General features: G+C 35.7%; 1 protein-coding gene across 11 annotated transcripts in view; it reads right to left on the reverse strand.

The window, feature by feature from the left end:
* ZZZ3 (zinc finger ZZ-type containing 3) overlaps positions 1-21,284 on the reverse strand; it is a 124,116-nt gene that overhangs the window by 16,164 nt on the left and 86,668 nt on the right. For all 11 annotated transcript variants that reach the window (XM_074381037.1, XM_074381030.1, XM_074381038.1 and 8 more), the window contains one exon: positions 2,241-2,379. In XM_074381037.1, the coding sequence (XP_074237138.1) occupies positions 2,241-2,379 (139 nt within the window). The remainder of the gene's footprint in view (positions 1-2,240; positions 2,380-21,284) is intronic.

Below are 21,284 nucleotides of genomic sequence, written 5' to 3' on the forward strand. Positions count from 1 at the left end.
GAGTATTTCTATTCATATTTAAATCCAACAGACAATAAAGTTAATTAATACTGTCTAAATATTAAATGCTAAAAACAATAAGTGAAGAAGAAATGAATTTGGCAAAACCTAAGTACTGCTTCTAGATGGAGAGAAGTGTCTTTTAAAATAATGACAGTAGTATTAAATAAAACTAATGAGCCATAATTGTTCTCTGTATTCCAAATACCAATATATATCATCAGTTTCATTAATGTGAACTAGGAGGAATTTTTTTATGTGTCCACTAAAACAAACATATTACCTGTCAACAATATAACTAATATGACAAACCTAAATAAAATAGGCAAGCTGAGTTTGCATGAGGAAACACAGAACAATAGAAGAATCAACCTTTTAAATTAAATCTAGTAGAAAAAATTTTTTCCAAAGAACACAGGACTTTCATGGTAATTTTTTTCTTTAAAAAATATTCCCAGACACTGATAACTTCATGGTTAATAAAGTATGTGGCTTTAATATATTTGTGTATTTTTATAAAAAACTCTAAAGATGGTCAACATTACATGTTTATTTCTGAAATAAAGTGAAAAGAAATTCCATTCTAGGCCAGGCACGGTGGCTCACGCCTGTTATCTCGGCACTTTGGTAGTCCGAGGCGTGCAGATCACCTAAAGTCAGGAGTTCCAGACCAACCTGGCCAACATGGTGAAACCACGTCTCTACTAAAAATGCAAAAATTAGCCAGGCATGGTGCAGTGGACTTGCAGTCCCAGATACTCAGGAGGCTGAGGCAAAAGAATTGCTTGAACACAGGGAGCAGAGGTTGCAGTGAGCAAAGATCAGACCACTGCACTCCAGCTCGGATCACTGAGTGAGACTCCATCTCAAAAAGAAAAAGAAGAAAAAACAAGGAAAAGAAAGTCCGTTCTAGACTAAACCTGAAAATGAAGAATCAGCAAATTATCAAATGCATACAAATCCAGTAAATATGCCTAACTGCATCTTTTTGCCTACTCGGGAAAGTAAATGAAATGAGATTAAGGTTAATACATTTTTCATTAGTATTTACTTTACTAACACCATCTGTTTTAGTTGAATCGACTGTAAATAACCATTATAAGTCTTAAATCTTTTGTACCAGCAAATATTTAATAACAGCAACGCAGAATCAATAAACACTTAAAGGGGCCTCATTTTAACACAGAAGGTACACCAAAATTTTAAAAACCTTAGAAGTTTTAACAAATCAACATATAGCCTCTACATCTATTATAACATTCAATGTTTTCTAAATGCATGTAGAGAAAGAAATGTTTACCAACTATAATAATATAGCTAGAAAAATTCAAATAATAAGTTAACACATCTAGTGAAATAAAGTCCCCAGGACTGCTCTCCTAACACCTGGACTACTTTTTTAACTCACTAAAAACAGGTAACTCACAAAGATACTAGATTTGTCATACAAGATAAGGCTTCATTTCTTTTTTAAGAAGAGGATTCTTTTTCATCATTTTTCAGTTTTAATCTTTTCACAGAATGCTGATTTAATATCACAAGTCTCAAACCTAATGAACAATTTAGTGAGTCCCTATTACAACACAAATGCACATCAAGATCATCTCCATATTTACATATCAAGAAACTCACAATAAAAACCTGTATCCCTTTTAAGTGGTTAAGTGTTAGACATGAAACTTTTAAGAACAACAAAATTATGGATAATTTTCACATTTAAAAACGGCATTTATAAATTAAGCAAAATTTATATTTCTTCCTCATAGACTTGGCTATCATAACGCTAAAGACATGTAAAATTGATTTTGCTTTTATCACTATTGCTTTTTCTCTCAATATGTACAAAAGTACTAGTGTGCAAAAGAAACAAAAGTAGTTAATTAATTCTGAAGTATTTTTTCTTTTAGCTTACTAATCCTGAAGTCCTGAAACAGAGGAGGAAAAATACTCAAAGAAGGGGAAGGTAACAGGAAAAGCTCGAAAAATACGGCTAAGGAATTGTACAAGTTCCATACAAATACCCAATAAAAGCTTCCAGCTACTTTCATTTGGATATAGTTTATTGCATGCCTGGTGGAGGTGGAAGAAGTTGGTATCTTGCCTTAAGCTGTGTGGCCAATTATAGAAGAAAAAACTTAAACATTTTAAAAAGCATATACCCACAAAAAAGAATAAACCAAATTCTCTTAAGCTATTCCCGCACAGATTTTAGTAAATCTTAAAAAGTGTTCAATGCATACCTTCTTCTGGAGTTTTTCCACAAATCCAATGGGATTTTTTAGTGCTTCTCTCTGGTGTCTGCCTAAACTTTCAAGGTCTTGGACTGCTTGAGAACGCTGAGCCTCGAGTACAGCAATCGTCTGTAATAGTCTCTGATAACTACAGAGACAAAGAAAAATATCTCACAAAAAATTTCCAGTAACAACAAGAAATAAAAACTGAGTTCAAGCCATGATCTACTATTAAGTCACACAGTCTTTTAAGAGTTACCTGAAAGAGTTTAGTAAAACATATTACTGGGAATAAATGAGGTCTTCCTGAGTTACGAAGTACCTACAGAAAATAACAGTTAGAGAAAGCCAAGCCTTCTTCCCCCATCTTAAGTTTTTAATTCTTGAACCTGAACAAGTACAACAAAAAAAGCATTTTGACTTTCCAACAATCTAAGTCATTAAGAAACTGCTAGATTAAAAAAAAATTACAATGATAAAATCTTAACACTAGGAGGGATCAATAAATTCAGCCACTTTGTTGTACTATGTTGGAAAAAGGAATTTGAGGCATGTTTTCTCGCCCAGACACATAACACAGTCACATAATTCCAACGTGATCTTAGTCTCATGGTTTCCATTTGCTCTATTATACCCTCCCTCCGACTTTAAAGATTTACTTTTCCATCAACAAATCTGTTATTTTTTTCTTCTGCATGAAAGATAAAGACAAACGTTCAATTCTTTAGTATTAATCATTTAAAGAAAGACCATAAAGATATTTTTACTTTCCTGTTTGCAAAGGTCCATTTGGTACAGCTAACACATAGTTTTACCTACACAAATACATTACATGTCATTATCCTGAAATCTCACTGTAGTACATCTATTGAAATTAATATTCTCCTTGTTTAAATTGTCCTGCCTCTCTGTTTAATTTCACATTATCAATACACATAGAAAAACACGTTAAACTCAAAGCTCTGAATGCTCAAATACATTTTGCAAAACAACTAAAAAAAACAGTCACTCCAAGTTCACTTTAAAATAAGTGGTGAAGTCCTTGAAGCATAAGTAAAGCACAATTTTTCTTTATGGCTTCGAATCACTTTCATTTTGTTTCCTACTAGACCGTAAATTACATAATGGCAAGTTCATCTGTTTTGTTCATTGTTTTGTTTAGCCAGTAAGCAACACACTCCCCAGCATAGATACTCAATAAATATTTTCTGAATGAATAAATGAATAGATATTCTCTGAATCTTTAAAGTTCAGAAGTAAGCAAACTAGCAGAAGTATCAAAGGCAAAATACTGCAATTTTGAGGTTCACAGGCCATGGTGTCATGGTAACATGATGTTCTCTATCAGTACAGTTTTCTCAGCCTCCTCTCTAAAACAAATCTTATTCTGGTTTTCAAGTCCTTGTCAACTAAGCCTCGAAGAAATTTTTAATAATTAAGGTAAAACTGCTAACACTGAAAGGTAAGACTCCTCTCCAGCTAAAGATATTTCATTTAAAACTAGAACTATGAGTGGGAAAAGCAGGGCTGTACAAAGTCACTATTGGATAAATTAGAGGGTAAGTCTAAACTCACTTTCACTAAGCCTCCTTTTGCTTTGAAGTGTATGGAGTGTACAAATCCTGTCTCAGCTGGCTGTTTCTACTAAGCAGGCTCACAAAGACTCAATTTTAGGGTGATGGTAGTGATCTGAGTGCTAGAAGCTATCCTCTCTATATAATACTCTTAACTGTCATACTTCACCTTCAGAATTCCTATCCCACTAGCTGAACACAACCAACGGCTTATTATATTGTCTCTATCCCTGTTTTAAGCAGGAGTAACACACTTCAGTATCACTTTAAAAACAACTATGAATTTATTAAAACTTCAGTAAATGCTATAGGCACAGTAACAACTAAAAAGGCACAAGTAAAAACAGAGTTATGAAAAAACAAGTCTGAAAAAAGTGCTACAGTCAGTTACAATGGCAGCTGTCTTTTTGTTATGTTTGGAGCAAAAGGACACTGGGAAGAAAGGCCTCTAATTTGAAGCCAACAAATTACAACAATTTTACAGTATATAAATTATTCCATAACAAATCTGACTTAAAAAATAATGCCAACAAAGATGGCAAATAAAGTACAGTTCTTCAGTTCTGCTTCCATCTAGTTAAGACAAAATGATTATTAGATTGGAAGTCCTATGATAAACACTGGTAAATTCTTCAAGCTCAGAATAATAAAGACTCTAAGAAAACAGTAAATTCAAGTCTTTTATCCCAGATAATTGGAATTATTTCCCAGCATACTCAGAGACTGCACCAGTAAGATTACCATATATATATATATATATATATATATATATATATATATATATATATATATATATATCTCCATGAGCAGATAAAAAATTATTTAAATAAAACTGGAGTGACATCTAGTAAATATAGATGAATCTATTTTCAATCCTGCTCATCCACCTACACAAGCAAACTATAGAAGCTGATCCAGGCATGAATCCAAGGTGAGATTCATTTTTCATTAATTCAACAGTTATCTACTAAGAAAACAAGGCACTATCCTAAAAGCTTTAGTAATTATCAAGATAAATCAGGCATGAAGTCTAGGTATAACAGAGGAGCACAATTATATCATGGAGGAACTGAATGAAGTACAAATAGGGCTGGACTGGTTGTGTTGCTGGGGATGGAGGATGGCTACATGAGGGTCCATCATACTAGTCTGTCTACCTTTTTGCATGTTTTAAATTTTCCACAATGAATGTTTAAAAATTAATTCCAACTTTGACCCATATTAATGGAGGAAGTAATGACTGTACTACTCCTTCTAGGCTGATCAGATCACAGCTGCCACTGCATTCAGCTATGCTTTAACAAAGACAAACAGGTTCATGAATAGACGAGACAGATGAGAAACAATGTAAGATGAAATAACAATACAATTGTTCCTTGAACAACACAACACAGTTTGAACTCCCTCAAGCCTACTCAATGTGATGACAAAGAGGTGAAGACTTTTAGGTTGGTCCACTTTCACTTAATGAACAGTAAATATATTTTCCCTTCATTATGATTTCCTTAGTAACATTTTCTATTCTCTAGCTTACTTTGTTGCAAGAATACAGTATAAAATACATGTAACAGACAACATTGGTGTTAATCAACTGTTTATGTTATATGGTAAAGCTTCTGGGTCAACAGTAGGCTATTAGAAGGTTTTAGGGGAGTCAAAAGTTATGTGTGGATTTTCAACTATGCAGGAGGTCTATGCCCAACCCCTGTGTTGTTCAAGGGTCAACTGCAGTGTCTAACATTTACTGAATGTGTACTACATGCCACACAAATGTTGTATTTTAAATGTAATAACTCAATCCTCACAATAAATTTGAGCCACGTACCAGCATTCTTATTTTAAAGATAAGGAAACCAAGCACAGATTAAGTAACTCGCCAAGATCAGACTAGCTATTTATGGTAGAGCTGCAATGTGAGGAAAGACTCTGAGAATATTTAGCCAAGAAATGAAAACCTCCACTAGAGTATCATTTCCATCTTTATTTAACAAATATGCATGAAAAGAAATAGACTTGTTTTATAGAGCACAAAGGGTCAAACCAGGAGCAAATTATGATAAAGACACAATATGAAGAAAAACATTGTCTCTGTCAAAATGAAAAATGGTAGGATAGCACCCAATCACCATAGATGTTCAGACAGTTATCTGAAAGAAATTCAAGCACTAAAAATATGAAATTCTTTAATTCCAGTAAACTATGCTACTCACTGAACCAAGAAAGAGAATGGAATAACCAAAAAACAAAACAAAACAAAAAAAAAACCACACATAGTTTTGCATGGATATAATTTTAATCATAGTTAAACTTTCTCCATAAGGATAGCTTTGCATTCAATCTATTAAAATTATTTATGTCTCAATTTAAATCTTACACAATGCTAACAACAGCGAACTTACTTTTGTCAAAGAATTAGGGTTTTCTTGTTCTCACCTTTTGAGACACGGAGTCGCTGTGTTACCCTGGCAGGTAGGCAGTGGCAGATCATGGCTCATGGCAGCCTCTACCTCTCAAGCTCAAGAGATCCTCTCACTTCAGACACCCAAGTAGCTGGGACAGGTGTGCACCACCATGCCCAGCTAATTTTTAAATTTTTTTGTAAAGAAAGGATCTCACTGTGTTGCCCAGGCTGGTTTCAAACTCCTGGGCTCAAGCTATGCTCCCACCTTAGCCTCCCAAAGTGGTGAGATTACAGATGTGAGCCACCACACCCAACCAGAACTGTTTTTACTTTTACGTCTCCAACATAAAGACATTTTAGCTTTATATATTCGGCCAAACTGTAAATGCCTTTTCAAGTCCCTAAATTATTTTTACTACCTTTCAGTATTCAAGTCCTCTTGAATTCTTTATTCACATTTATGAATATAAAAACATTTTTGTGAAAGAGCATATAGGTAAAAATCCTGACATTTGAAGAGAACATCAAAGAATTAGCAATCTGGAAGTTGATTATGTACGTATGTATGTATGTATGTATCTATGTATTAGATGGAGTCTCACTCTGGCACTTAGGTTGAAGGGCAGTGGTGCAATCATAGCTCACTGCAGCCTCAAACTCCTGGGCTCAAGTGACCCTCTCACCTCAGCCTCCCAAGTAGCTAGGGCCACAGTATGCCACCATTCCCAGCTAATTTTGTTTTCTGGGGTTTGGTTTGGTTTGGTTTTTTATAGTGACAGGATCTCACTTTGTTGCCCAGGCTGTTCTCAAACTCCTGGCTTCAAGTACTCCTCCATCCTCAGCCTCCCCATGTACTAGGATTATAGGCATGAACCACTGTGTTCAACCTGTAAGTTTATTGCCCAATACCTAGGCAATAATATTACATACACAATAATCAGGGAGGAATGGAGGGAAGGAGTCCCGGAGGGAGGCAGAGGCAGATGGAAACAGTAAGAAAGATTTTATACTCAACTGCATCTTTTTTTAAAACTAGATTCCCATTTCTACTGAGGTAATAACCCTTAAGATTCCATGGACATCTGTAATCTTTAAAAACTAATAGAGAAACTTTTTTTTTTGGAGGCAGAGTCTCCCTCTGTCACCCAGGCTGGAGTGCAGTGGCGCAGTCTTGGCTTACTGCAACCGCCACCTCCAGGGTTCAAACGATTCCCTGCCTCAGCCTCCTGAGTAGCGGGGATTACAGATGCCTGCCACCATGCTCAGCTAATTTTGTATTTTTAATAGAGATGAGGTTTTAGCATCTTGACCAGGCAGTTTGGAACTCCTGACCTTGTGATCCACCCAACTCTGCCTCCCAAAGTGCTGGGATTATAGGCGTGAATGGAGAAACTTTTAAAAAAAATCCCTATCAAAGACATTCTGCTAAAATATCAACCTGATTCTTCAAAATGTCATTAAATAGTGTCGTTAAAAACAAAAAAGAGGGCCAGGAGCAGTGGCTTATGCCTGTAATCTCAGCACTTTGGGAGGTCAAGGTGGGTGGATCACCAGAGATCAAGAGTTCGGGACCAGTCTGGCCAACATGGTGAAATCCTGTCTCTACTGAAAATACAAAAATTATCCGGTGCATGCCTGTAATCTCAGCTACTTGGAAGGCTGAGGCAGAACTGCTTGAATCGGCAGGTGGAAGTTGTGAGCTGAGATCTTGCCATTGCACTCCAGCAAGACTTTGTTTCAAAAACAAACAAACAAACAAACAAACAAAAAAAAAAAAAAAAGAGGGAGAGCTATTTTAGAACAGGAGTCTAACTAAAGTTTTACTGGATATAGCCACACTCATTTGTTTACATAATTTCTATGGCTGCTTTCTAGCTATAATGACAAAGTAGAGGAGTTGCAATAGAACTACATTATCCACAAAACCTAAAATACTTACTATCTGGTCCTTTAAAAAAGTTTGCCAAGCCATGCTCTAGATTAAATGACACAGGGACACAACAAGCAAATGTAATACATAATCCTGGACTAGATCCCCCCCCCCCCGGGGTTAAACAGCTATAAAGGACATTTTTGTGGATAAATGGAAAAATTTAAATACAGATTGTGGAGTATATAATTTTATTGTACCAATGTTAAATTGCTGGAGAATAATAGAATTTAAAGCTATACAAGGAAATGCTCTTCTTTTAAGGAGATATTTGCTGAAGTATAAGAGTGGTAAGTCTACAACCTACTTTTTTTTTTTTTTTTTTTTTTGAGACGGAGTTTCGCTCTTGTTACCCAGGCTGGAGTGCAATGGTGCAATCTCGGCTCACCACAACCTCCGCCTCCTGGGTTCAGGCAATTCTCCTGCCTCAGCCTCCTGAGTAGCTGGGATTACAGGCACGCGTCACCATGCCCAGCTGATTTTTTGTATTTTTAGTAGAGACGGGGTTTCACCATGTTGACCAGGATGGTCTCGATCTCTTGACCTCGTGATTCACCCGCCTCGGCCTCCCGAAGTGCTGGGATTACAGGCGTGAGACACCACGACCGGCTACAACCTACTTTTAAATGACTCAGCAATTTCAAAAGTTCACTGTACCAGATGGGAACAAGGATAAGGGTAAGGGAGAGAACATAAGTTAGAAAATGTTAAGTTGTTAACAACCGGTGAATTTAGGTGAAGGTTATACAGATTCTTATCATATTACTGTTTTTCTAAGTTTTTCTGAGTTTGATACTTTTTCTATATAAAAACCAAGGAACAAAAAGTCTTCATTACACTTTGCTACTCAAAAAGAGCAGCCTGATTACCCTATTAACACTGGGCTTCATTAAACACAAAAACAACCAGAGGACAAAAGGTGACATAACAATAACTGTATCTACGCAGCAAACAAAATTTTTAAAATTATTTGGTGAAATAAAAGCTGTATAATAAGATGCTTTCTTTTTCTTAATGAAGGGCTCAAAGAGTTCACAGGAAGGGCAAATTCAGTAACTCACAAATAATCTCTCACTTTCTTTTTTTTTCCCCTCCCTTCTTCCCTCCCTCCTTCTGCCTCTTCCTTCTTTTCTTTCATTAGAGATGGTTTCTCACTCTGTTGCCCAGGCTGGTACACAATCACAGCTCACTGCAGCCTCAAACTCCAGGGCTCAAGTGATCCTCCCACCTCAGCCTCCCAAGTAGCTGGGACTACAGGTGCAAAGCACAACGCCTGGCTAATTTTAAGAACATTTTTGTGTTCTTCAGAGACAGGCTCTTGCTATGTGGCCCATGCTGGTCTTAAACACCTGGCCTCAAGGGATCCTCCCAGCTCAGCCTCCCAAAGGGCTGGTATTACAAGGTATAAGCCACAGCCACAGGCCACTCACTTTCAATGAAATTCCAGAAGTCAATGGTAATCAAAAGCCTTTTATGATATTCCGTGTTAAGACATAAACTAATACTGCTGCACCCAATAATATATCTTCCAGGTATATAAAGATCAACTCTGTATTGAAAAGAACTAAAACCCTGAATTCAAAATGAACAACAAAAAAAAAAACCAGGTACTTGTTTATTTTAAACATATGGACAGATCAGCAAGATACTAAGGCTTTATTAACAGGCCAAAATCTAAGTGAAAGAATAAACTGACGGGCAAAAGGAGAACTAAAATTGCTTTTGGTTTGAGGGCAGGTACTGAACCATGCAAGCTTCAGCTCCAGTTTCTGGACTTCACTTGGCCAAGGAATGTTAAGACAAAGCAACCAACATAGACAGTCGAATAGGAAACTCTCTTCCCATTAAGCTGGGACCCTATCCCTCACTTTTAACCCCAAGGAGAGTTATCTTGGGACTGAGGAAAGAACACATATTAACTACCCCAAATTATATTACCTGGGTGTCCCTAAAACCCCAACCCATGACTACAATTTAAGTCAATGGCCCAGTACTGGGAGGACACAACTCCCTCCCACCTCCAACCCTGAATCAAGTTACCTGCAGAAGCAAATGCAATCCTCTATAGAGAAATACATTTTCATCCTGGGCCTCAAAGATAATCCATAAGTAATTTTCCAAAGAAAGTGAATAGCTCATGTTAATTTTTTTTTTTTTAGACGGAGTTTCACTCCGTCACCCAGGCTGAAATGCAGTGGTGCAATCTCAGCTCACTATGACCTCTGGCTCCCAGGTTCAACTGATTCTCCTGCCTCAACCTCCAAGTAGCTGGGACTACAGGTGCACACCACCATACCTGGCCACTTTTTGTATTTTTAGTAGAGACAGGGTTTCACCATGTAGGTCAGGCTGAGTTCAAACTCCTGACCTTAAGTGATCTGCCCACCTCGGCCTCCCGAAGTGTTGGAATTGCAGGCATGAGCCACCACGCCTTGCCTGCTCACATTTAAAAATTATCAAGCATACAAGGAAGCAAGATACAAGGAACAAGAATAAAAGATGAGCTCAAAAATATTTATAAGGTATAGGAAACTATAAAAATTGAGCACGTAGCTTTGTAAAGGAAGCAGATTAAGTATTTTAAAATATAATAATTAAAAGCTCAGTAGGTTCAAATTTTTGCTTTTGGAAAACACAGATGAGGCAAATTCAGAACAAACTCTTCCCCCTGAAGACAACCAATAGAAAGCTGGAGAAAATATTTTAAAGTTCTTAAAAGCATCAAAGAGCTAACAAAACTGTGTGTTATTACGAGGTAAAGGCCCACAAGAAGATGGAGACCAGGAAGACAAAATATGTTTTTGGGACACTTTTGCCTGGAGCAATTTATATCCAAAAGAGAGGACCGAGAGGCTGAGCAGTGCTTTTGACAGATTAAAACAGTAGAAAATCAGAGTTGGAGTCTAGGGGCCTATCAAGTGAGGACTTTGAAATCAGCCCAGGCTTTGGGCTAGGATCCTGAAGGGTTATAGCTTCGGAATAAGGGTGAACAGGAAGCAAACAGCTCTCTCAGAGCAGACTAGAATATCTCAGTCTGGAATTAATTAGTAAAGTTGAAGATGTACATACCCTAAGATCCAGACATTCCATACCTCAGTACGACCTCAAGAAACTCTTGAATATACACAATATAAGACATATGTTCATAGCAGCCTTATTAATAACTCCAAAGTCCATCTAATAAGAATGCTTAATATAGCAATGAAAATGGACATTTATATAAACACATATAAATATCACAAACACAATGTATTACAAACGAACAGATACAGTATGGTTCAAAAGCATGAAAAACTAAACTTTATTGTTAAAAGATATACATATAGGTGGTTAAAAACTTTTAAAACAGGAAAGAATTATTTTCTCAAAAGTAAGATCATATTTACCACTGGGAAGATGAAAGGGTCAAGGTGTAACTGAAGAACTATTCCTAGGAGACTTGTGAAGTGCTATCAATATTTTATTTCTTAACCTGAATAGTGGTTAAACAATTATAGGCTATTTGATTTCATTATTACTCTATACCTGTGCATAAATATTTCATTAGTCTTATATGCATAAGATATTGCACAATTTTTTAAAAGGGAAAATTTCTAGGGAAAAAAATGTTACAAAGAGATCGTCTGTACTCTTAGAACATTTAAGATTCATCTAGTTCAAGTACCAGCTCTACCAGCATTAACCATGAAACTTTATTCAAGTCATTAAACCTTGAATCTTGCTTCTTTGGCTTTAAAATGAAAATGGACAGGACAGATAATTGTAAAAGCTTTTTTCTAAGCAAAATATTCAAGAATCCTAAGATACTTATACCACTCAGGTCACTCATTACTATATATTCTTTCTGAGTTGTAAATGGATTCTGCATTGTATATATAAATACAGCATTAAGTCTCTGCTTTCTTCATACAGAATCATATTTGACACTTGGGCTTCTCAGCTCTGCCCACAGCTAGAAGTATGCAAAGTTACTGCCCTCGAAGAGGAATATATTTTAAAAGACCTATGTGATAAGTTTCCCCTACTTCATAGTGTCTACTTATGAGGCTTATTAAGAACATTTCCCTCACAAAAGTCACTTCCAAAAGAAATTATCAGAAACATAGCTGGTTTATGAAGGGACTGGCTGTTCCCTTGGTCACTAAATAGTGTACTTCCTGAAGGTGAAAATTTTTAGGTACCCCATCCCTTTAGTTCTTAAAATGAATGTCTTATTTTATTTATTATATTGTATTATCTTTAAGAGGAAAGCCTTTTTTCTGTATCTTTTTCTCTTTTTTTTTGAGATGGAGTCTTGCTCTGTCACAAGACTGGAGTGCAATGGCATGATCTCAGCTCACTGCAACCTCGGCATTTCTCCTGCCTCAGCCTCCTGAGTAGCTGGGACTATAAGCGTGTACCACCATGCTCAGATAATTTTTTATATTTTAGTACAAACGGGGTTTCACTATGTTGGCCAGGATGGTCTCGATCTCCTGACCTTGTGGTCCACCCGCTACTGCCTCCCAAAGTGCTGGAATTTCGGGTGTGAGCCCCATGCCCAGCCCAGCCGGACGGTATCTTCAGTACTGTCCAATAGCATAGTATAGGTTACAGAAACATAGAAAGTGCTCACAAAAATGAAAACAGAAACTGCAAAAGAAAATAAGAACTGAGTACTTATACAGATGGATGACTCTTCAGTGATGACAGTTCAAATATATTTCTAGACTATATTTAGAGCATTGTTTTAATATTCTGTTTATGACATCTTGGGAGTTCTTTATGCTAAAGGAACATACATGCCTCAATTCTTTTCAATACTTAACATTTAGATGAACACATAAAAGACAAACTTGCCAAATTTACGAACAGGAAGCTAAGGACAGCAAATACTGTAGATAAAAAAAAAACAGGATTAAGAAATACCAAGCAGGCCGGGCGCGGTGGCTCAAGCCTGTAATCCCAGCACTTTGGGAGGCCAAGGCGGGTGGATCACGAGGTCAAGAGATCGAGACCATCCTGGTCAACATGGTGAAACCCCGTCTCTACTAAAAATACAAAAAATTAGCTGGGCATGGTTGCGCGTGCCTGTAATCCCAGCTACTCAGGAGGCTGAGGCAGGAGAATTGCCTGAACCCAGGAGGCGGAGGTTGTGGTGAGCCGAGATCGCGCCATTGCACTCCAGCCTGGGTAACAAGAGCGAAACTCCGTCTCAAAAAAAAAAAAAAAAGAAAAAAGAAATACCAAGCAAGCTAGAATACCAGACTAACAACAACAAAATAACATTTAACTACATAAACAAAAAATACGGCATTGAATTACAAAACCACCAGGTAAGTATAGGATGGCATGAACTTGCCTTGACAAGTGAAAAAAAAATAAAATTTGTGGTCCTCTCAGCTGGATCATTAGCTTACTATGAGGTAAAGTATAAAGTGGTTGCTCAAAAAGCATGTGATATTTTCTTGAACTTGAATGTGTATCTTGCATGGGACAGTATTAAAGATGTAGAGAAATGGCTTTCCTCTTAAAGATGACCATTCAAATGCTTACCAACCATATTCATTATTGTCCTGATACATCAACCATTCTAAAGGATGTATATATAACCAACATGGAACACTACCTTCAAGATCATTACAATTTAGGGATGAAGATGTGTCCATGTGAACTGTAGTTGTTTGTTTAAACACTGAAAAATAAGAAAGCTTATAAAATTCTTAGTCAATTCCTAGAATTTGCCAGAATTATAATGATTACTGTACTCTAAGAGAAATACACATATGCAAATTTTGACTAGCCATGATGAATGCATAAGCATTTTATGATCAAAATGATCATTTCTGGGAGATAAACAATGCATCATATAAGTAAAAAGCAAGTTAAATCCTGAAAAATATAGGGATTTCAAAAGGAAAGGCAAAAAGAGGTTAAGACATTCTAGACAGAATATCAAATATTACCCTATCAGGCTCTTAGTTTCCTCTTCTACACAATAGGAGTCTCTAAAATCTCCTTCCAATTCCAGAATCCCCAGGAAGTAGAGCATCTATATATTTTTTAAAACTCCACAGATTATCGTGAAGCATGTACTTCACAAATTATTGTAAAGCATACCATTCTAATGCAATATGGAATAAATGCAAGTTTTAAACAATGATGATACAAGCAAACAGTTGCATTTGGAAGGCTAATCTGATTACAATGTATAAGATAAACTTGAGAAAGATGAAAATGGCAATGGAAACTTCATAGAAAGTTATGCAGCTGATGGATAAAATTACACTCTGAGCATCATATTTAGCACTGAAGTTGTTAACCAACTAGGGTTCTGAAAAGCGGAAAACTTAAAGAGGTTATACTGAAAAGCAGAAGAGTATGGTAAAAGCTTTTCAGTATACCCTCTTCTTTAAGTTTTCTGCTTTTCAGAGGGTATACTGAAACTGCCTTCACTTCAAGATAAAATACTTTCTACATAGAAAAGAGAACAGATCTATTTCAAGTCATCCCACAGTCAAGCCCAAATCACTGAGTAGAAGTTCTGGGGAGGAATCTGAGGCTTAATACCAAGTAAACAATTTCTGTTATACTAAAACAAACATTGGCATGCACTATTTCATACAGTAGTGAATTCCTTAGAACTAGATAAATTCAAACAGATATTGAATGACCAACCATCAAAGGATGTTGCACAGAGGTGGTATGGAAGTTTGGATTAGACTTTCATCAAAGTTAATCTAAATCAGAGTTTCTAAAGATATTAGGAAAGAACATTTAAAAAACCAAATTTCTTCCTTCTAAAAGGCTATATATGCTGTAGGATTCACATTATGGTAATATATACATAAAAGGCAAAACTACAGAGACAATAAAAACATCAGCAGTTCCTAGAAGTGCAATGGGGATGGAAGAAGGTTGCATCCATGAAGCAAAGGGAACTTTTTTTTAGACTGGTAAAACTATTCTATATAACATTGCAGTGTTGGATATATAATGCCATGCATTTATCAAAACCCATAAACCTTTAAGCACAAAGAATGAACCTTAATGTATGCAAAATTTTTAAAAGTCATTTAGAAGTTCAGGAACAAAAAAATCTGACTGTATTACAAATGTCTGAAACAACCTCACTGAAGGGCAGGAAGAAAAGGTGCTAACATAAGTAACTGGAAAAAGACTAAAGGCAAGAGGAAATGTACACAGCACTGCATTCTAGTTGACAGAGTTTTTCACAATTCACAATGAACAATTCTGATACTGATGTCCACATATAATGAAATTAAATAATTAAATGGTTTACAGGTGGCAAGGATTGCCACTTCTGGAGTGGAAATATACAGATAAACAAGGGAAGAAGGCTAGAATAATCTATATGGTAATGGCTTACAGTTGGGAGTCATTATACGAACTCAAGTTTAGCTCAGTTTTTACATATATGCATATACATGACTTAATATACACACATATTTTCTTGCTCTATCAGCTGAGAAAGCTAAATAAAAGCAACAACACCCCAGCAGCAATAAGTATATTTGGCACCCCAATCTTGGTTCCTAATACCATTCTCCAATAAGGGGAACTAGGATTCCCTAGATAGATGGCTGATTCTAGAACTAAGGCACGAAACATAGAAAATGAGCGTCAAGTACTCTGTAGTGTCAAAAAGTAAGAACTGCTTAAAAAACAATAAAAAAAGACATCACCTTGATGAGGTTATATCACAGGGACACAGGAGCCAATAGAAAGTTTCCCAACAGCCAAAAGGAGAACAATTTGAGCAACAATAAATAAATCAGTATTGCATTATAATCCAAAGTGTAAAACAATCAACTGTGAGTCCACACTGATATAAATAATCATTGAGTAAATAAATACATGAGGAAAAAGAGAAAAAGTCTTCCTTGAAGAATTTCAAATAATTTACAGACACTCTGCCCTCAAGAATAGGGAACACAGCTCCCCATTCCTTCAGTGTGGGCTGTGCATAGTGACGTCCTTCCAAAGAATACAGTATTTAAAGAGGAGGAAAAAAGAATAAAAACAGTGGAGAAACCTGACCAACACTACCTCAGCCAGGTGATTAAAGTCAACATCAATAGCAATAAATACTGACAGTGTGCACCATGAAGAAATGGCATTTTACCTCTGTCGTTTTCTTTCCAAAAAACAGTAACCCCAGTCTAATCATGAGAAAAACATCAGACAAATTCAGGTAGAGAGGCATCTGTAATACCTGACTAGTATCCCTCAGAACTGTTCAGATCAGCAACAAGAAGACAAGTCTGAAAAACTGCTCCAGCCAAGAGAAGATTTAGGAGACATGAAAACGAAATGCAATGTGGTATCCTACATGGGATTCTGGAGCAGAAAAATGACATTAGGTAAAAACTAAGGAACTCAATAATGTATAAAGTTGAGTTAATAATATTATAACAAATGTACCGTGCCATACTACTGTAAGATATTAATAACAAAGGAAATTGGGCACAGAGTATACCGTAACCCTGTAATGTGTTCTAGATATTTCTGTAAATCTAAAACTATGCTTTAAAACAAGACTATTTTTAAAAATAAATAAATACAGTTGACCCTTGAACAACAACAGGGGTTAGGAGCACAGATGCTCCCAATGCAGTCTAAAATACACATAAAACTTTTGACTCCCCAAAACTTAACTACTAAGACTCCTGTTGACCCAGAAGCCTTACCATAAAATAAAGTCAATTAACAGATATTTAGTATGTTACCTATAATACATACTATATTCTTACAATAAAGTAAGCTAAAGAACAGAAAATGTTATTCAGAAAATCATGAGGAGAAAAAATATATTTACTGCTCATTAAATAGAAGTGTACCATCCTAAAGGTCTCCGTCCTCATTATCCTCACATTGAATACGCTGAGGAGAAGGAAGAGGAGGGGTGGTCTTATTGTTTCATGGGTGTCAGATGAAGGAGAAAATTTGCATATAAGGACCTGCGCAGTTTGAGCCTATGTACCCTAAATATAAATTTAACAACTTTCCTTGTAGCCATTATTGCTTTATCTTGGAATATCAAATGAGAAAGTATTTAGTTAAGGTACATATTTAAGATTGCACCAGTTAAAATATCACAATTTAAAGAGATCCCATCTGATTAATTTAAAATTAACCTTTTATGTTAGCAAATTTATTGCCATTTATTTCTGGTTAAAATTTAAGACATGGCGCAAACCTGTCAATGGTTCTGAAACTTACCAATCTGTACATAATTCTCAGCTGCTATCTAGACTCAATGGAAGGATTTATTCAAAATACCTTTCTAGATACTATCTCTATTCTACTTAACAGTAATAGTTGCTAAAGCATTCCCGATGTTGTAAAAACCTTTGTCAAACAAATCTAATCTTTAGACTTACTAAAGTTATATAAATTAAGCTATTACATAAGTATACTTCTACTCTTTCCATTTTAGTGCTTTAACACAGTAGTTAAACAGGCACCATTATATCTGACACAGCTACTATATATTCTTAACACATTCTGATGAGGAGGTTGGAAGGGCAATAGTTCTTGAATTTGAATAGACAAATTCAAGGGCAATAGTTCCTTCAATTTAGTAATGGCTGTCCTTTTACAGAATCATATTAGGTCAACTTGAGTATTTACAGAACAGTGTTTTGTTTTGTTTTTTCGGGGGGAACAGTGTTTTTTTTAAAAGAGTATTTAAAGAAATAAATAGTAATAGTAGTATTTAGGTGTATGAGCATCTGGTAAGGGCTGAGTTTATATAAATTTTAAACACAAGATGAAATTAAAACTTTTAAAGAAATATAATAGCTATTATATAAGCTATATATAGCTACCTTATATTATCATACTTTTATAATCCTATTAATTTTATTCTTTATACAGTTGTTACCTTACACTCTCATTCCAAAAATATTTACTGAATATACAATAGTTATGATTATATACGTGATCATATTTATTCTTGATGAAAAACCCTTTGAAATAGGTATTATTACCACTTTACAGGTGACAAAATTCAGAAAAGTTAAGTATGGGTGGAAGATTCCTGTCACAAAACTATTTCTATAATATAATTATTTACATATGCTAATTTATCTATAATACTGAGCTCGGATTTTATAGACTGGGACAGATAATCCATATCTAAAACTCAGAAGTGACCTAAAACCTAAATGAGACCTTAATTTCCTGCCTTACTTTTAAATACAACAGAACAAGTAAAAAAACTAGTCTGTTTAACAACTCTTCCTGCTCTTATTCATCTGCTAGTATAGTTACTAATCCAATAACAGAATACAAAGGCAGAGAAAGAAGAGTACTAGATTTTTTAAAAAACTAAATGTATCTTAATCAGAGTAAACAACGTTCTAACAAAACATGTCTCTCATATTTTCAGAGTTTTGATAACCTCAAACAATTGCACAAAAACACTTGCCTCTTTCCAAAAAATCTTCGTTATATGTGTTATCTATGTATACTAAGCCCTCAGAAAGAAGTATATTTTCTAATACGTTTCAGACGTTATTTTCTTTTGCATGAAGGTTTCATCAACAATCCTGAAAATAATAGCCATTCTTTCAATGGCCTCTATACAAAGGTTACCAGGTTTCTCTTCCCAGAATCTACCTTAATTTGGAAGGTAGACTACATCCACATTAGAGTGCACAATATACCTATGTCTCTACAAGACTTAAAAAAAAAAGTTTGACAGCTAAGTGTATTTCCCCGTTTTGTTTATTTGGCTTAAAACTGTAAGAAAAGATTGGCCACTTGGTGTGATTTACATAGAAGGCTTGAATAAGCCAAATATACTTAGGCTAGAGTAAGGATGTTCAATCTCTTTTTTCTTAGTTCAAAATACTTGGAGAACCAGGAAGATGCCAACCAATTATTCATTAATTAATTAACCTATTAAGCTAAGGTACTATACTAAGCACTGGAGATATAACGGTGAACATAGAGACAAAGAACTTTTCCTAACAGAGGTTATCAGTCAAGGGAGAAAGTTGAGAAAATTATGTTTATTACACAATTAAATAAAATATGAGGTGTTAAGTGCTATAAAGAGAGAAGCACATAACGTAGGAAGGCATCAGACAAAAATCTCCTAGGGTCAGGAGTAGCTTTCTAAAAGAAGTTCAACAGAGACCAGACAGAAGAGCGAGAAATAGGTAAGAAAAGAGAATAAAAGGGAAGTGGTTCCAGGGATTGTTCCAAACAGAAGAGATACAATGCAAAAACGTTTCTAGGCAAAGCACAGTACTTTAAGACCACAACGAGCTTTGGCATGACTTGGAATTAAGAAACAGTTGAGGCTCAAGAGGAAGAATCAATTACACAGTGCTCTATAAAACAGAGAATGGACTCAGACTAGACTAACTAGGAAGTAGTTTTAATCTGAAGAATCACAATAATCTTGCACTTTACAAAGATCACTCACATTAGAACAAGAAGAATGGATTAGAATGGAACAAGACTCTAGAGGAAGACCAATTAAGGAGCTGTTGTGATAACCCAAGAGAAAGTGGACTGTATTAAGGAAGTGAGGATGGAGACAGAAGAAGTAAGTAGGGTGCATTTGAGAGATTTTTAAGATAGGCACTATAGAACATGCTAAATGTCTTTTTTTTTCCCTCATGCATAGTTTCACCTAATAAAGCACATGATGACTGTCTAGACAAAAAGACCACCACAGAAACTGAAAAAGTGTTTCAAGAAGGAAGGTACGACCTACAAAACCAACTACTAATGAAGAATCTAAGGTAAAACAATGAGATGTGTCCACCGGATTTCACACAAGGAAATCACTAGTAAGTCACTTCAGTGGAGTAATGGGGGTCAAAGATAGATTTCAGTGGCTTGAGAGTAAGTGAAAGATGAACACAATAGAAATATAGAAACAGTGAGCCGAGATCGCGCCATTGCACTCCAGCCTGGGTAACAAGAGCGAAACTCCGTCTCCAAAAAAAAAAAAAAAAAAAAAAAAAGAAATATAGAAACAAATAGAAAACAAAATGAAAACAGAAAATAGAATTATGTTATTCAAGAAATTTATCTTTGAAGGGAAGAAAGTAGAACAGTAGTTGCAAAAGTATATAGGATATAAAAAGATGATTTTTTTAAATAAGAAAAAATTTAATCATGTTTCAATGCTGATAGGAACAGGGCCAGTAGAAAGGTTGATTTTGAAAAATCAGGGAAAAGTAAAGAGTAAGGTCCCAAAAGGGACCAAAGTCCCAACTTGAGCAAGGTCCCAAAAGGGACAGGACCCAACTCACTTGCAGTAGGCTCAACTTAAAGAAATGAGATTCCTTCATTTCTCTGTTTAAAATACTGTTTACATTATCGTCAACATTTTGCACTGAAAATTTAGTACTTACAAGATACTATGCCAAATCCTTTACAATCTCTAGGAGTCCTGTAAGTATTACCACCCCCACTTCATAGATTAGGAAACCAAACTTCAAGGTAATACTTCATGTAATGAGTGTAGAATTATTCCCTCCTCCTCTGTTTTTTGCTATAGTTTAACTTTGCCCTAGGTTTCAAGAGTGGATTTGAATCCACCTAAGCCTCTCAAGAGCATAATCAATAGGCTATATACTCTCAGGAAGGATGGGGACAGATACAGATAAATTAGGTTTGGCAGCAAGATGTTGGCTGAGGAAGTTCTGCTCTAATATACTGAATGAGGAGATGGCAGCTTAATGAAAGTGAAAAAGATTTTAAGTAGACATGAAGAAAATGCTGGTTAGAGAAACATGGAAGGTACAGGGCAGCTGAGAGGCTCCCAACTATAACTGGAAACCATGCATTTGGAGTTGTAACAATATGTGGAAGTATGTGATTTCCCTTCAACAAGAGCAAAGTAAAGGCACTGGGAGAAAGAAAAACTATTGGCAGGAAAGCTATGCACTTAAAGAACAGGTAATCTAAGCCAGATAAGTAAAGGAAGCAAGTATAGGTAAGGGGAAATACAGAAAAGCTGCAGCTATAATGAAATAAAGAACTTTGTGTATTCTTCTATGTATTTATTTCTCAATTATTAGCTGTCCACCCATTCAGAGTAAACCAACAGCAGCACAGAGTACATATTTGTTGACTGATTAAAATTAAAGAATCTATAATCTAAAGCACTGGCTTTGACCAAA

Source organism: Saimiri boliviensis, chromosome 11 (assembly GCF_048565385.1).
Source record: "Saimiri boliviensis isolate mSaiBol1 chromosome 11, mSaiBol1.pri, whole genome shotgun sequence".
Taxonomy (NCBI): Eukaryota; Metazoa; Chordata; class Mammalia; order Primates; family Cebidae; genus Saimiri; species Saimiri boliviensis.